The 15,000-nt window shown below is 48.9% G+C and overlaps 1 protein-coding gene across 1 annotated transcript in view; it reads right to left on the bottom strand.

The window, feature by feature from the left end:
* pkd1a (polycystic kidney disease 1a) overlaps positions 1–15,000 on the bottom strand; it is a 175,601-nt gene that overhangs the window by 75,172 nt on the left and 85,429 nt on the right. Inside the window, exons 17-24 of the mRNA XM_055907434.1 lie at positions 10,193–10,368; positions 6,674–6,810; positions 3,776–6,381; positions 3,320–3,564; positions 2,094–2,346; positions 1,665–1,895; positions 1,187–1,401; positions 405–522 (exon numbers count right to left, since the gene is read on the bottom strand). Of these exons, the coding sequence (XP_055763409.1) occupies positions 405–522; positions 1,187–1,401; positions 1,665–1,895; positions 2,094–2,346; positions 3,320–3,564; positions 3,776–6,381; positions 6,674–6,810; positions 10,193–10,368 (3,981 nt within the window). The remainder of the gene's footprint in view (positions 1–404; positions 523–1,186; positions 1,402–1,664; positions 1,896–2,093; positions 2,347–3,319; positions 3,565–3,775; positions 6,382–6,673; positions 6,811–10,192; positions 10,369–15,000) is intronic.

Genomic DNA, 15,000 nt, shown 5'->3' with positions numbered 1-15,000 from the left:
TGATGTCAAGCAAAGAGGCACTGAGTTTGAAGGTAGGCCTTGAAATACATCCACAGGTACACCTCCAATTGACTCAAATGATGTAAATTAGCCTATCAGGGGCTTCTAAAGCCATGACATAATTTTCTGGAATTTTCCAAGCTGTTTAAAGGCACAGTCAACTTAGTGTATGTAAACTTCTGACCCACTGGAATTGTGATACAGTGAATTATAAGTTAAATAATCTGTCTGTAAACAATTGTTGAAAAAATGACTTGTGTTATGCACAAAGTAGATGTCCTAACCAACTTGCCAAAACTATAGTTTGTTAACAAGAAATGTGTGGAGTGGTTGAAAAACAAGTTTTAATGACTCCAACCTAAATGTATGTAAACTTCCGACTTCAACTGTAAGTGTGTTCTTACCTTGGAGATGGTGACACACTCCCAGTGGTAGCAGAGTAGTGACTGGCTGTCCAGGTTCATGTTGGGATCATAGCTCTGCTCAGCATTCAGCTGCAGGTCCTGGGTCTTGGACCACACCCTGGAAGTACCACATCAGAAATCACTTTATTTCAAGTGCAGTCAAAATTTATCATTTCATGATCTTAAAACAAAACAAGGGATGTTGTTTTATTTTACCCTAAAAGGAGAAGTTCGGGATTTTACAACTTGATGTTAGATGGTTCCTCACCCTGAAAGTAGTCTACAATGGACTACGGATTACAGTTTCTCCTGGCCCCTGAAAGTAGTCTACAATGGACTACGGATTACAGTTTCTCCTGGCCCCTGAAAGTAGTCTACAATGGACTATGGATTACAGTTTCTCCTGGCCCCTGAAAGTAGTCTACAATGGACTACGGATTACAGTTTCTCCTGGCCCCTGAAAGTAGTCTACAATGGACTACGGATTACAGTTTCTCCTGGCTCCTGAAAGTAGTCTACAATGGACTATGGATTACAGTTTCTCCTGGCCCATGAAAGTAGTCTACAATGGACTATGGATCACAGTTTCTCCTGGCCCATAACCTACCTTCAGGTTGAGGAACCATATAATAGAGTTTACAAATACTGAACTCCTCCTTTAATATTTTTTATCTTATTTTTATCTTGGCCTGCAATCAGTGATTTTATTGTGTTATTTAGACAGCTATTTTTATTGTAAAAAAAAAAAGAACTATTCCTTCAACGGCATCTGCCCCTCTTACCTGTAGGTCCCTCCCTCTATGATAGGTACCAGGCGGGCGGCCATGACGGTCAGCTGTAGACAGGCAGCCTTCCTCAGGGGAACCCCCTGGTAGGACAGGGAGAACACCAGCGAGTAGTTCCCCGAACGCAGAGCCATCTTGGGCACCGAGAGCTGCAGCCGTCGCACGTCTACTTCCCCCGGGAGAGGGATCTTAGAGGCCAGAGGTGCTGCCACCTGGAGGTCGGAGGGTGAATAGAGTCACAACGCATCATCACCACAGTTTTTGCTCTGTACTGAAAGTGCTCCATCTTGAAAACTTGACTGCTGAGGTGCAACAAGTGACCCTTCACAAAGCCCTGGCCCAGAACTTTTCCCCCGAGGTTGCAACAGTAACCAATGGGTCGGGGCTTAGCGAAGGGTCAATTGTTTGAGATTGTATTATTGACAGTGGATAATCAACACAATACAGAACAACATATTGATTTAAGGTGTGGTACCGAGTGGTCGTGGTTGCAGTGCGGGGTGGAGAAGATCTCCCAGAGGTACTGGGCTCCGTAGCGGATGCAAGCCTTCAGGTCCACGCTAGCCTCCACCAGGGTGGGCTGGTAGCGCCAGATGGCTAGCCTTGGAGCCTGGACTACCTGGACCTCTGGCTCCTCACACTCCAACACCCCGATGGTCACCTCCACCCTGGCTACCACCCAGCTCACCAAGTTACTACAGTTCACCTAGTGGTGGGGAGGAGAATTACGGTCAATCTGTGTTTATAAGATTTGTGTTTGTTATAAAATGGTATTGGGGGTTGGTTTACAGTAGAAAAGGGAAATTGGGTTTGCTGTCATTCATACAAAATCAAGAAACACATGAAAACAAACATGTAAAAAACATGTTGATGATAATAAATAAATAATGTAAACCTAGTGTACCTGGACCAGGTATTGACCTGGGAACATGTACACATGTTCAACAGAGGAGGTGGTAGAGAGCAGGGGCGCAGAGCCGTCCCTAAAGTCCCAGAGGTAGGTAACGGGTGTGGATGGAGGGGCAACGCCCACCGTCAGCATCACCGTCTTGTTGATGAAGGTGTCTCTGGGCTGGGCCTCCACCCGGGCCTCCGTCAGAACGTTCTGCACCTGGATGTGCCATGTGATGTTCTGGCCGTTTAGCAGGTTGAACGCCCTGGATGCATTAAGACAGATAGAATTTAGCAGATAGAAAACACAAAGCAACATGTAACAGAGTGTGCAGGTTTTCACATTGGTGGCCCCAGCGGGAATCGAACCAACAACCTTGGCATTGTTCGTAGGGTTACAAAATTACAGTAACTTTCCCCAAATTACAAGCATTTCCAAAAATCCTGGTTCGAAGATTCCTGAAATCAGAAGAGAATCAGCAGGATATCCTGGAACCTCCAACCAGGATGTCTGTAAAACCTGGGAATTTTGGCGTTGCAAAGGAAGGCTCAGTTGGTACTTCAACAGAGAGTATTGGTGCTTCTGGCAGAACCCACAACCTTTGTGTTGTGAGCCCCATATTCAGTTGGTACCTCAACAGAGAGTATTGGTGCTTCTGGCAGAACCCACAACCTTTGTGTTGTGAGCCCCATATTCAGTTGGTACCTCAACAGAGAGTATTGGTGGTTCTGGCCCACAACCTTTGTGTTGTGAGTCCCATATTCAGTTGGTACCTCAACAGAGAGTATTGGTGCTTCGGGCAGAACCCACAACCTTTGTGTTGTGAGCCCCATATTCAGTTGGTACCTCAACAGAGAGTATTGGTGGTTCTGGCAGAACCCACAACCTTTGTGTTGTGAGCCCCATATTCAGTTGGTACCTCAACAGAGAGTATTGGTGGTTCTGGCAGAACCCACAACCTTTGTGTTGTGAGCCCCATATTCAGTTGGTACCTCAACAGAGAGTATTGGTGGTTCTGGCAGAACCCACAACTTTTGTGTTGTGAGCCCCATATTCAGTTGGTACGTCACCTCAACTAGAGGGTGAGTGACACGGCCTCATTTACAACAGACTTACAGTACAGACTTACAGTACAGACTTACAGTACAGACTTTTCATAGCCTACATTTTGGTATTGTCGGCCCCAGCGGGAACTGATCCCTTTGCGTCACAAGCCCCGTACTCAGTTGATACCTTACCTCAGGTAGATGGTGAGTGACCCGGCCTGGTCGGGGTTGTAAGTCACCTCCTTCCCGATGTGGGGAAGGGGGAGGTGGTTAAGGTCAAAGGTCCACAGGAAGGTCACCGGGTTTCCTGTCAGGATGTCGGCTACCAAGGTCTTCCTGACGCCCACAGGCATGGCGGCGTCACAGCAGTCCAGGATACTCAGCATGCTCACTGGCTCCATCACCTCCACCTGCAGGTGGCGCCGCTCAGAACTCACCTGGGGAAATGATGAAATTACGGTAAAACAAGACAAAGAAAAACACAACAAACATCAACTAGCATATGAGAATATATGTAATGAAATTGTATTGAGTTGTAATTTTTTTTAATCAACTACAACGATATTAAAATGATTAATAAAAATAAATAATAATACAAAAAGATATTCTAAACCCGATGCATTCTCCCCTGGAACTCCTGTATCTCACCTGGTTGTGTGCGGTCAGGTTTACCATGTAGGTGTCGACCCGGCTGAACTGGTGAACGTAGGTCTGGTTGAGGCCGAACACGGTCGAGTCTCCGCTGATGCTGAGGATGAAGCTCACCTTCGTCCCTGACGCCTTGGCGATGGTAAACTCCACCCTCTCCCCGACCGCCGCGATCCTCTTACTGGCCCTCAGCTCCAACCCCTGAATCTTATCCTGCACCGTCAACTCTCTGGAAAACGTCTCGCCGCTAACGTCGTTGGTAGCGTTTAGCATAACGGTGAACGGCCCTGGTTCACGGAAAACGTGGGACACCGTCCGTCCAATCTCTGTTCTGCCCAGCAACAGCCAGGTCCAAGATACGTTGGTGCCGGTCCTTAATTCTCCGTGGAGGGAGACGTTGACGCCGGTGGCCACAAAGTTCTGCTCCGTGACGTTAGTCGTAGAGAACGTCAATCCCGTTACCACTTCCTGGACGTCAATGAACTCCGACACCGTCTCGGCGCTGACCTCATTGGACACTTCCACAGTAACGACCTTCATCCCTGGACTAGTGAACCAATGAACCACAGAGGGCTCATTCCCGCCTAGAGCGCCCTCATCAGCCGACCACCGGTACTGCATGTCCGAGCCTTTACTGGCCAACACCGTCAGGTTAGTGGAGGAGTTGACCGCCACAGGGTTGACGCTGGTCTCCAGGTACAGCTCTCCAACCGGATCGAGGAACTGGATGGTTCTGTTCACCGCAAGCGTTCCGAGGAGGTTGGTGGCCCGCAGGAAGACGTCACAGGGACCAGGGGTGGAGAAGTTGACCGGGATGGTCTTCCCGCTGAGGTTGAGCGCAGTGCTGACAGACTCCCTGAGGAGGTTCCAGCTAAAGGACATGTTGGTCCCTTCCCTCAGCGCGGCCTGGAGGTGGAGCAGACGGTTGGTGGCGTAGCAGCACCCCCCCTCGCCCCCCATCTCCTCCTCCGGCTGGATCTGCAGCCCCTCCAGCTCCCGCAGCACGTAGATGTACACGCTGGCCTGGGCTGAGCCCACGTCGCTCTCTGCCGTGACGATGACGTTGTACGTCCCCACCGACCGGAAGGTGTAATGAGTCTTCCATTCTTGGAGCCTGGGCGTGCAACCGTCACACAGGTTCCACGAAAACCGCACACCGTCGCCTTCCTCCAGGTGAGCCTTGAAGTTGACTGTGGCGTTTATGGGGACGTTGACCCGATCAGCGTTGACCACCAGGCCACGGATGGGTGCCAGGACTGCCACGGCAACCCGGGTGTGGTTGCTGCTCACCGGGTTTGCCGCCGTCAGCGTGACATTGAAGACTCCAGAGACGTTGTAGGCGTGTGTCACGTTCGGCCCGGGGGTGAGGGGCGTTCCGTCGCCGAAATCCCAGGTGTAGAGGATGGCGGGCGCCAGCGAAGAGGTGGTGAAGAGGTACACCTCCCTCAGAGTCAGGTTATTGGATCTAGTCCCGTTATGTTGGATCAGAACCAGTCCTACCGGCCGCTGGATCTGAATCAGAACGCTGTCGTTACTGCAGGAGATGTTGTTGGACACAGTGACCGTCACCAGGTACTGACCAGGGCTTTTATAGGTGAACACCATGTCCTTATGGCCCTGGACAGGTGTAGAGTCGTCAATCACCCCAAAATCCCATAGGTAGGTGTAGTCGAAGTCGGGCCGGGCGCTGGCCCTGAACCGGCTCTCCTCCCCCAGTCTGAAGTTGCTCTTCTCTGGGGTCAGGGTCACGTTGGACACCGCCGGCTGGACGCACACCCACGCAAAGAAGTTGGCCTTGTTGACGCCGCTGGACAGCAGCAGGGAGAGATGGTAGTCCCCGCTGCCCCAGTAGGAGTGGCTGATCCTGGGGCTGCCCAGGTGTGTCTGGTTGGGGGTCCCGTCCCCGAAGCTCCACTCATACAGGTGAGAGGAGGCATTCCCCGAAACGAAGGCCTGGAAGTGGACCTGGGTCAGCTCCCGGACGCAGCCCGCCGGCTCCAGCCTCACCACCTGCAGCACCAACACCTGGACAGGTACCAGGGTCCAGCGGGCGCTCACCGCGTTCCACGCCGTCACGTTCACCGTGTAGTTCCCGTCTTTCACGTAGGTGTGCGGAACCTCGGAATCCGCCGTCGTCACCATGGACCCGTCGCCCATGTCGAAGCTCCAGGTGACGTTGTTACCTGCCTCCAGGTGTGCAGAGATCATCGTCGGGGTGTTGAGCTCGGTCGGGGCGGAGGAGGTCGCCGTTAACCCTTTAATCTCCTCGTACACCAACATCTCAGCGCAGGCCTTCGTCCAGCTGATCGTATTATTCACGGACACACACACGTTATGGACGCCACTGTGGCCGACCCCGTAGGTGTGGTTGACCCGACGTTGAGGCCCCTCCCTGGAGGCGGAGCCATCGCCAAAATCCCACGTATAGATGATGCCATAGGCCGAGGGCAAGGCGTGAGCCTCAAAAGCTGCTGGTTGGCCGGCCTGGAGGAGGCGGGGCTCTGTTTCTATGTCGACGTGGGTAAGAACACTGTAGACGTGCATGTCGATGCGCTGGGTTCTGTTCTCGTAGCGGTTAGACACAGACACCAGGACGGTGTACACTCCTACAGAGAGACAGGGAGGGGGAAAGAGAAAGCATGACATTGTCCTCTTTTCCAAAATGTAACAAGACATTCCCAGTGACACTCCCAGATAGGGTTGATAAATCTTGGCAACATTCCCAAAATTCCCCGGTTTTTCAGAAATGCAGGTTGGAGGATTCTAGATTTCCTGCTTATTCCCTCCTGAATCCGGTAATCTTCTAACCGGTATTTCTGTAAAACCAGCTGTTTTTAAATAAAATACTGTAAATATAGCATGAATACTATAAACCAGTAGAGAGGTGGATTAACAGACCTGGCTGGGGGTACTTGTATTTGACTTTGTTGGGCAGGAGCACCTGTGTAGGGGAGTCTGGTAGGGGAGGGTACAGGGAGGTGTTGTAGGGAGGTTTAAAGTCATACTCCTGGTAACCTCCGTCTCCAAACGACCACCTGGGGGACAGGGCACAATACAATCAATACACACACACACACACACACACACACACACACACACACACAAACACACACACACACACACACACACACACACACACACACACACACACACACACACACACACACACACACACACACACACACACACACACACACACACACACACACATACACACACACACACACACACACACAGTCTCTGTGTGTGATAATGGCAGCCTTCTATGTGGGACAGGGTTTTGATTTACAGTCTTGTGGTTAGAGCAGATTGCTGACAGGAATGTTCCCCTCCGTTTCTCTCCCTCCTTCCCTCTCTCTCTCCACTCTATCGTTTTACCTCCATCTCCCTCCATCCCTCTCTCTCTCTCTCCACTCTATCGTTTTACCTCCATCTCCCTCCTTCCCTCCCTCCCTCCTTCCCTCCGTCTCTCTTCACTCTCTCGTTCATCTCAGTGAGCGATCCAGAGTTTCCACTCCTCTCTCTCCAAACCCTCCACTGCTTCTCAGACACTAGTTTAACTTTACAGAATATGTGTGTGTGTGTCAAAGAGAGAGAGAGAAAGAGAGATGTATACATGTTTAGGAGACAGTCTCAGAGAGATGTAGACATGTATAGGAGACAGTCTCAGTCTCAGAGAGATGTAGACATGTTTAGGAGACAGCCTCAGTCTCAGAGAGATGTAGACATGTATAGGAGACAGTCTCAGAGAGATGTAGACATGTATAGGAGACAGTCTCAGAGAGATGTAGACATGTTTAGGAGACAGCCTCAGTCTCAGAGAGATGTAGACATGTTTAGGAGACAGTCTCAGAGAGATGTAGACATGTTTAGGAGACAGTCTCAGAAAGATGTAGACATGTTTAGGAGACAGTCTCAGAGAGATGTAGACATGTATAGGAGACAGTCTCAGAGAGATGTAGACATGTTTAGGAGACAGTCTCAGAGAGATCTAGACATGTATAGGAGACAGTCTCAGAGAGATGTAGACATGTATAGGAGACAGTCTCAGAGAGATGTAGACATGTATAGGAGACAGTCTCAGAGAGATGTAGACATGTTTAGGAGACAGTCTCAGAGAGATGTAGACATGTATAGGAGACAGTCTCAGAGAGATGTAGACATGTATAGGAGACAGTCTCAGAGAGATGTAGACATGTATAGGAGACAGTCTCAGAGAGATGTAGACATGTTTAGGAGACAGTCTCAGAGAGATGTAGACATGTTTAGGAGACAGTCTCAGAGAGATGTAGACATGTTTAGGAGACAGTCTCAGAGAGATGTAGACATGTTTAGGAGACAGTCTCAGAGAGATGTAGACATGTATAGGAGACAGTCTCAGTCTCAGAGAGATGTAGACATGTTTAGGAGACAGTCTCAGAGAGATGTAGACATGTTTAGGAGACAGTCTCAGAGAGATGTAGACATGTATAGGAGACAGTCTCAGAGAGATGTAGACATGTATAGGAGACAGTCTCAGTCTCAGAGAGATGTAGACATGTATAGGAGACAGTCTCAGAGAGATGTAGACATGTTTAGGAGACAGTCTCAGAGAGATGTAGACATGTGTAGGAGACAGTCTCAGAGAGATGTAGACATGTATAGGAGACAGTCTCAGAGAGATGTAGACATGTTTAGGAGACAGTCTCAGTCTCAGAGAGATGTAGACATGTATAGGAGACAGTCTCAGAGAGATGTAGACATGTATAGGAGACAGTCTCAGAGAGATGTAGACATGTTTAGGAGACAGTCTCAGTCTCAGAGAGATGTAGACATGTATAGGAGACAGTCTCAGAGAGATGTAGACATGTATAGGAGACAGTCTCAGAGAGATGTAGACATGTATAGGAGACAGTCTCAGAGAGATGTAGACATGTTTAGGAGACAGTCTCAGTCTCAGAGAGATGTAGACATGTATAGGAGACAGTCTCAGAGAGATGTAGACATGTTTAGGAGACAGTCTCAGAGAGATGTAGACATGTTTAGGAGACAGTCTCAGAGAGATGTAGACATGTTTAGGAGACAGTCTCAGTCTCAGAGAGATGTAGACATGTATAGGAGACAGTCTCAGAGAGATGTAGACATGTTTAGGAGACAGTCTCAGAGAGATGTAGACATGTATAGGAGACAGTCTCAGAGAGATGTAGACATGTTTAGGAGACAGTCTCAGAGAGATGTAGACATGTTTAGGAGACAGTCTCAGAGAGATGTAGACATGTTTAGGAGACAGTCTCAGAGAGATGTAGACATGTTTAGGAGACAGTCTCAGTCTCAGAGAGATGTAGACATGTATAGGAGACAGTCTCAGAGAGATGTAGACATGTATAGGAGACAGTCTCAGAGAGATGTAGACATGTTTAGGAGACAGTCTCAGTCTCAGAGAGATGTAGACATGTTTAGGAGACAGTCTCAGAGAGATGTAGACATGTATAGGAGACAGTCTCAGAGAGATGTAGACATGTTTAGGAGACAGTCTCAGTCTCAGAGAGATGTAGACATGTATAGGAGACAGTCTCAGAGAGATGTAGACATGTTTAGGAGACAGTCTCAGAGAGATGTAGACATGTATAGGAGACAGTCTCAGAGAGATGTAGACATGTTTAGGAGACAGTCTCAGAGAGATGTAGACATGTTTAGGAGACAGTCTCAGAGAGATGTAGACATGTATAGGAGACAGTCTCAGAGAGATGTAGACATGTATAGGAGACAGTCTCAGTCTCAGAGAAATGTAGACATGTTTAGGAGACAGTCTCAGAGAGATGTAGACATGTTTAGGAGACAGTATCAGAGAGATGTAGACATGTTTAGGAGACAGTCTCAGAGAGATGTAGACATGTTTAGGAGACAGTCTCAGAGAGATGTAGACATGTATAGGAGACAGTCTCAGAGAGATGTAGACATGTATAGGAGACAGTCTCAGAGAGATGTAGACATGTTTAGGAGACAGTCTCAGAGAGATGTAGACATGTTTAGGAGACAGTCTCAGAGAGATGTAGACATGTTTAGGAGACAGTCTCAGAGAGATGTAGACATGTATAGGAGACAGTCTCAGAGAGATGTAGACATGTATAGGAGACAGTCTCAGAGAGATGTAGACATGTTTAGGAGACAGTCTCAGTCTCAGAGAGATGTAGACATGTTTAGGAGACAGTCTCAGAGAGATGTAGACATGTTTAGGAGACAGTCTCAGAGAGATGTAGACATGTATAGGAGACAGTCTAAGCATGAGCTTGGTTTGGTCTGTGTTTATGATATGTTGGTGTGCGTGCTTGTGTGTGTGTGTGTGTGTGTGTGTGTGTGTGTGTGTGTGTGTGTGCGTGCTTGCGTGTGTATGTGTGTGTGTGTGTGTGCGCGTGTCCCACACACACTACAACCTACCGGAAGGTGGCGTCCACGGACATATCCAGGACCACGGAGGTGGTCAGGAACTGGTCCGAGCCCTGCGTGACCACGCCAGGCACGCCGGTGACCGTGAGGTTGACCATGGGGTTCATACGGTCGACCGTCACGTTGAAGTGGTCCGTCAGGTTGCTCACATGGTTCATCGCCGTCACCTGTAGGATAGGAGGAGATTGATTGGTTGATGGATTGATAGCTACTTCAATAGTGAGGTTTCTGCATTGTGATGTATTTACACGTCAACGTTCTACGGCAGCCATCTTAACTCCCCGTTAACATTACATGGGGAATATTTAAACAATGCTATGTAACGGAATGTCTAGAACATTCCACATTCTAAAGATTGGCCCAACTCTCCACATATCTCTCTCTGCTTCCTCCTGATCACAGCAGGTGTCTGTTCCATATGGCTGGTGGACAGGGGGGTGAGAGCTCCCCCTTATCCGTTGATTGATTGTGTTTATTGTCCTTTATGAGGGGCAGCTTTCACAAGGCCCTATGTTACACACATCGAGATACTAACAGCACTACTGGGGGTTTCTAAAGGTCAAACCGATACCAGTGTGTTGCTCACAGTATATCTTCCTCCACTGTCCCAGTCCCCATACAGAGTTCTAACCAGTCTTCCTCCACTGTCCCAGTCCCTATACAGAGATCTAACCAGTCTTCATCTCCTGTCCCAGTCCCCATACAGAGTTCTAACCAGTCTTCATCTACTGTCCCAGTCCCCATACAGAGTTCTAACCAGTCTTCCTCCACTGTCCCAGTCCCCATACAGAGTTCTAACCAGTCTTCATCTACTGTCCCAGTCCCCATACAGAGTTCTAACCAGTCTTCCTCCACTGTCCCAGTCCCTATACAGAGTTCTAACCAGTCTTCCTCCACTGTCCCAGTCCCCATACAGAGTTCTAACCAGTCTTCATCTACTGTCCCAGTCCCCATACAGAGATCTAACCAGTCTTCCTCCACTGTCCCAGTCCCTATACAGAGATCTAACCAGTCTTCATCTTCTGTCCCAGTCCCCATACAGAGTTCTAACCAGTCTTCCTCCACTGTCCCAGTCCCTATACAGAGTTCTAACCAGTCTTCATCTACTGTCCCAGTCCCTATACAGAGTTCTAACCAGTCTTCATCTACTGTCCCAGTCCCCATACAGAGTTCTAACCAGTCTTCATCTACTGTCCCAGTCCCCATACAGAGATCTAACCAGTCTTCATCTACTGTCCCAGTCCCTATACAGAGTTCTAACCAGTCTTCCTCCACTGTCCCAGTCCCCATACAGAGATCTAACCAGTCTTCATCTACTGTCCCAGTCCCCATACAGAGTTCTAACCAGTCTTCCTCCACTGTCCCAGTCCCTATACAGAGTTCTAACCAGTCTTCATCTACTGTCCCAGTCCCCATACAGAGTTCTAACCAGTCTTCCTCTACTGTCCCAGTCCCCATACAGAGTTCTAACCAGTCTTCATCTACTGTCCCAGTCCCCATACAGAGTTCTAACCAGTCTTCCTCTACTGTCCCAGTCCCCATACAGAGTTCTAACCAGTCTTCATCTACTGTCCCAGTCCCCATACAGAGTTCTAACCAGTCTTCCTCTACTGTCCCAGTCCCCATACAGAGTTCTAACCAGTCTTCCTCTACTGTCCCAGTCCCCGTACAGAGTTCTAACCAGTCTTCCTCTACTGTCCCAGTCCCCATACAGAGTTCTAACCAGTCTTCATCTACTGTCCCAGTCCCCATACAGAGTTCTAACCAGTCTTCCTCTACTGTCCCAGTCCCCATACAGAGTTCTAACCAGTCTTCCTCTACTGTCCCAGTCCCCATACAGAGTTCTAACCAGTCTTCATCTACTGTCCCAGTCCCCATACAGAGTTCTAACCAGTCTTCCTCTACTGTCCCAGTCCCCATACAGAGTTCTAACCAGTCTTTCTCTACTGTCCCAGTCCCCATACAGAGTTCTAACCAGTCTTCCTCTACTGTCCCAGTCCCCATACAGAGTTCTAACCAGTCTTCCTCTACTGTCCCAGTCCCCATACAGAGTTCTAACCATTCTTCGTCTACTGTCCCAGTCCCCATACAGAGTTCTAACCAGTCTTCCTCCACTGTCCCAGTCCCTATACAGAGTTCTAACCAGTCTTCATCTTCTGTCCCAGTCCCCATACAGACTTCTAACCAGTCTTCATCTACTGTCCCAGTCCCCATACAGACTTCTAACCAGTCTTCATCTACTGTCCCAGTCCCCATACAGAGTTCTAACCAGTCTTCATCTACTGTCCCAGTCCCCATACAGAGTTCTAACCAGTCTTCCTCTACTGTCCCAGTCCCCATACAGAGTTCTAACCAGTCTTCCTCCACTGTCCCAGTCCCCATACAGAGTTCTAACCAGTCTTCATCTACTGTCCCAGTCCCATACAGAGTTCTAACCAGTCTTCATCTACTGTCCCAGTCCCCATACAGAGTTCTAACCAGTCTTCCTCCACTGTCCCAGTCCCTATACAGAGTTCTAACCAGTCTTCCTCTACTGTCCCAGTCCCCATACAGAGTTCTAACCAGTCTTCCTCCACTGTCCCAGTCCCTATGCAGAGTTCTAACCAGTCTTCATCTACTGTCCCAGTCCCCATACAGAGTTCTAACCAGTCTTCCTCCACTGTCCCAGTCCCTATACAGAGTTCTAACCAGTCTTCATCTACTGTCCCAGTCCCCATACAGAGTTCTAACCAGTCTTCCTCTACTGTCCCAGTCCCTATACAGAGTTCTAACCAGTCTTCATATACTGTCCCAGTCCCCATACAGAGATCTAACCAGTCTTCATCTTCTGTCCCAGTCCCTATACAGAGTTCTAACCAGTCTTCCTCCACTGTCCCAGTCCCCATACAGAGATCTAACCAGTCTTCATCTACTGTCCCAGTCCCTATACAGAGTTCTAACCAGTCTTCCTCCACTGTCCCAGTCCCCATACAGAGATCTAACCAGTCTTCATCTACTGTCCCAGTCCCCATACAGAGTTCTAACCAGTCTTCATCTACTGTCCCAGTCCCCATACAGAGTTCTAACCAGTCTTCCTCTACTGTCCCAGTCCCCATACAGAGTTCTAACCAGTCTTCCTCTACTGTCCCAGTCACCGTACAGAGTTCTAACCAGTCTTCCTCTACTGTCCCAGTCCCCATACAGAGTTCTAACCAGTCTTCATCTACTGTCCCAGTCCCCATACAGAGTTCTAACCAGTCTTCCTCTACTGTCCCAGTCCCCATACAGAGTTCTAACCAGTCTTCCTCTACTGTCCCAGTCCCCATACAGAGTTCTAACCAGTCTTCATCTACTGTCCCAGTCCCCATACAGAGTTCTAACCAGTCTTCCTCTACTGTCCCAGTCCCCATACAGAGTTCTAACCAGTCTTTCTCTACTGTCCCAGTCCCCATACAGAGTTCTAACCAGTCTTCCTCTACTGTCCCAGTCCCCATACAGAGTTCTAACCAGTCTTCCTCTACTGTCCCAGTCCCCATACAGAGTTCTAACCATTCTTCGTCTACTGTCCCAGTCCCCATACAGAGTTCTAACCAGTCTTCCTCCACTGTCCCAGTCCCTATACAGAGTTCTAACCAGTCTTCATCTTCTGTCCCAGTCCCCATACAGACTTCTAACCAGTCTTCATCTACTGTCCCAGTCCCCATACAGACTTCTAACCAGTCTTCATCTACTGTCCCAGTCCCCATACAGAGTTCTAACCAGTCTTCATCTACTGTCCCAGTCCCCATACAGAGTTCTAACCAGTCTTCCTCTACTGTCCCAGTCCCCATACAGAGTTCTAACCAGTCTTCCTCCACTGTCCCAGTCCCCATACAGAGTTCTAACCAGTCTTCATCTACTGTCCCAGTCCCATACAGAGTTCTAACCAGTCTTCCTCCACTGTCCCAGTCCCCATACAGAGTTCTAACCAGTCTTCATCTACTGTCCCAGTCCCCATACAGAGTTCTAACCAGTCTTCCTCCACTGTCCCAGTCCCTATACAGAGTTCTAACCAGTCTTCCTCCACTGTCCCAGTCCCCATACAGAGTTCTAACCAGTCTTCATCTACTGTCCCAGTCCCCATACAGAGATCTAACCAGTCTTCCTCCACTGTCCCAGTCCCTATACAGAGATCTAACCAGTCTTCATCTTCTGTCCCAGTCCCCATACAGAGTTCTAACCAGTCTTCCTCCACTGTCCCAGTCCCTATACAGAGTTCTAACCAGTCTTCATCTACTGTCCCAGTCCCTATACAGAGTTCTAACCAGTCTTCATCTACTGTCCCAGTCCCCATACAGAGTTCTAACCAGTCTTCATCTACTGTCCCAGTCCCCATACAGAGATCTAACCAGTCTTCATCTACTGTCCCAGTCCCTATACAGAGTTCTAACCAGTCTTCCTCCACTGTCCCAGTCCCCATACAGAGATCTAACCAGTCTTCATCTACTGTCCCAGTCCCCATACAGAGTTCTAACCAGTCTTCCTCCACTGTCCCAGTCCCTATACAGAGTTCTAACCAGTCTTCATCTACTGTCCCAGTCCCCATACAGAGTTCTAACCAGTCTTCCTCTACTGTCCCAGTCCCCATACAGAGTTCTAACCAGTCTTCATCTACTGTCCCAGTCCCCATACAGAGTTCTAACCAGTCTTCCTCTACTGTCCCAGTCCCCATACAGAGTTCTAACCAGTCTTCATCTACTGTCCCAGTCCCCATACAGAGTTCTAACCAGTCTTCCTCTACTGTCCCAGTCCCCATACAGAGTTCTAACCAGTCTTCCTCT

The sequence above is a fragment of the Salvelinus fontinalis genome, chromosome 40 (genome assembly GCF_029448725.1).
Source record: "Salvelinus fontinalis isolate EN_2023a chromosome 40, ASM2944872v1, whole genome shotgun sequence".
Classification (NCBI taxonomy): Eukaryota; Metazoa; Chordata; class Actinopteri; order Salmoniformes; family Salmonidae; genus Salvelinus; species Salvelinus fontinalis.
This window is presented reverse-complemented; position numbering and strand designations above follow the sequence as displayed.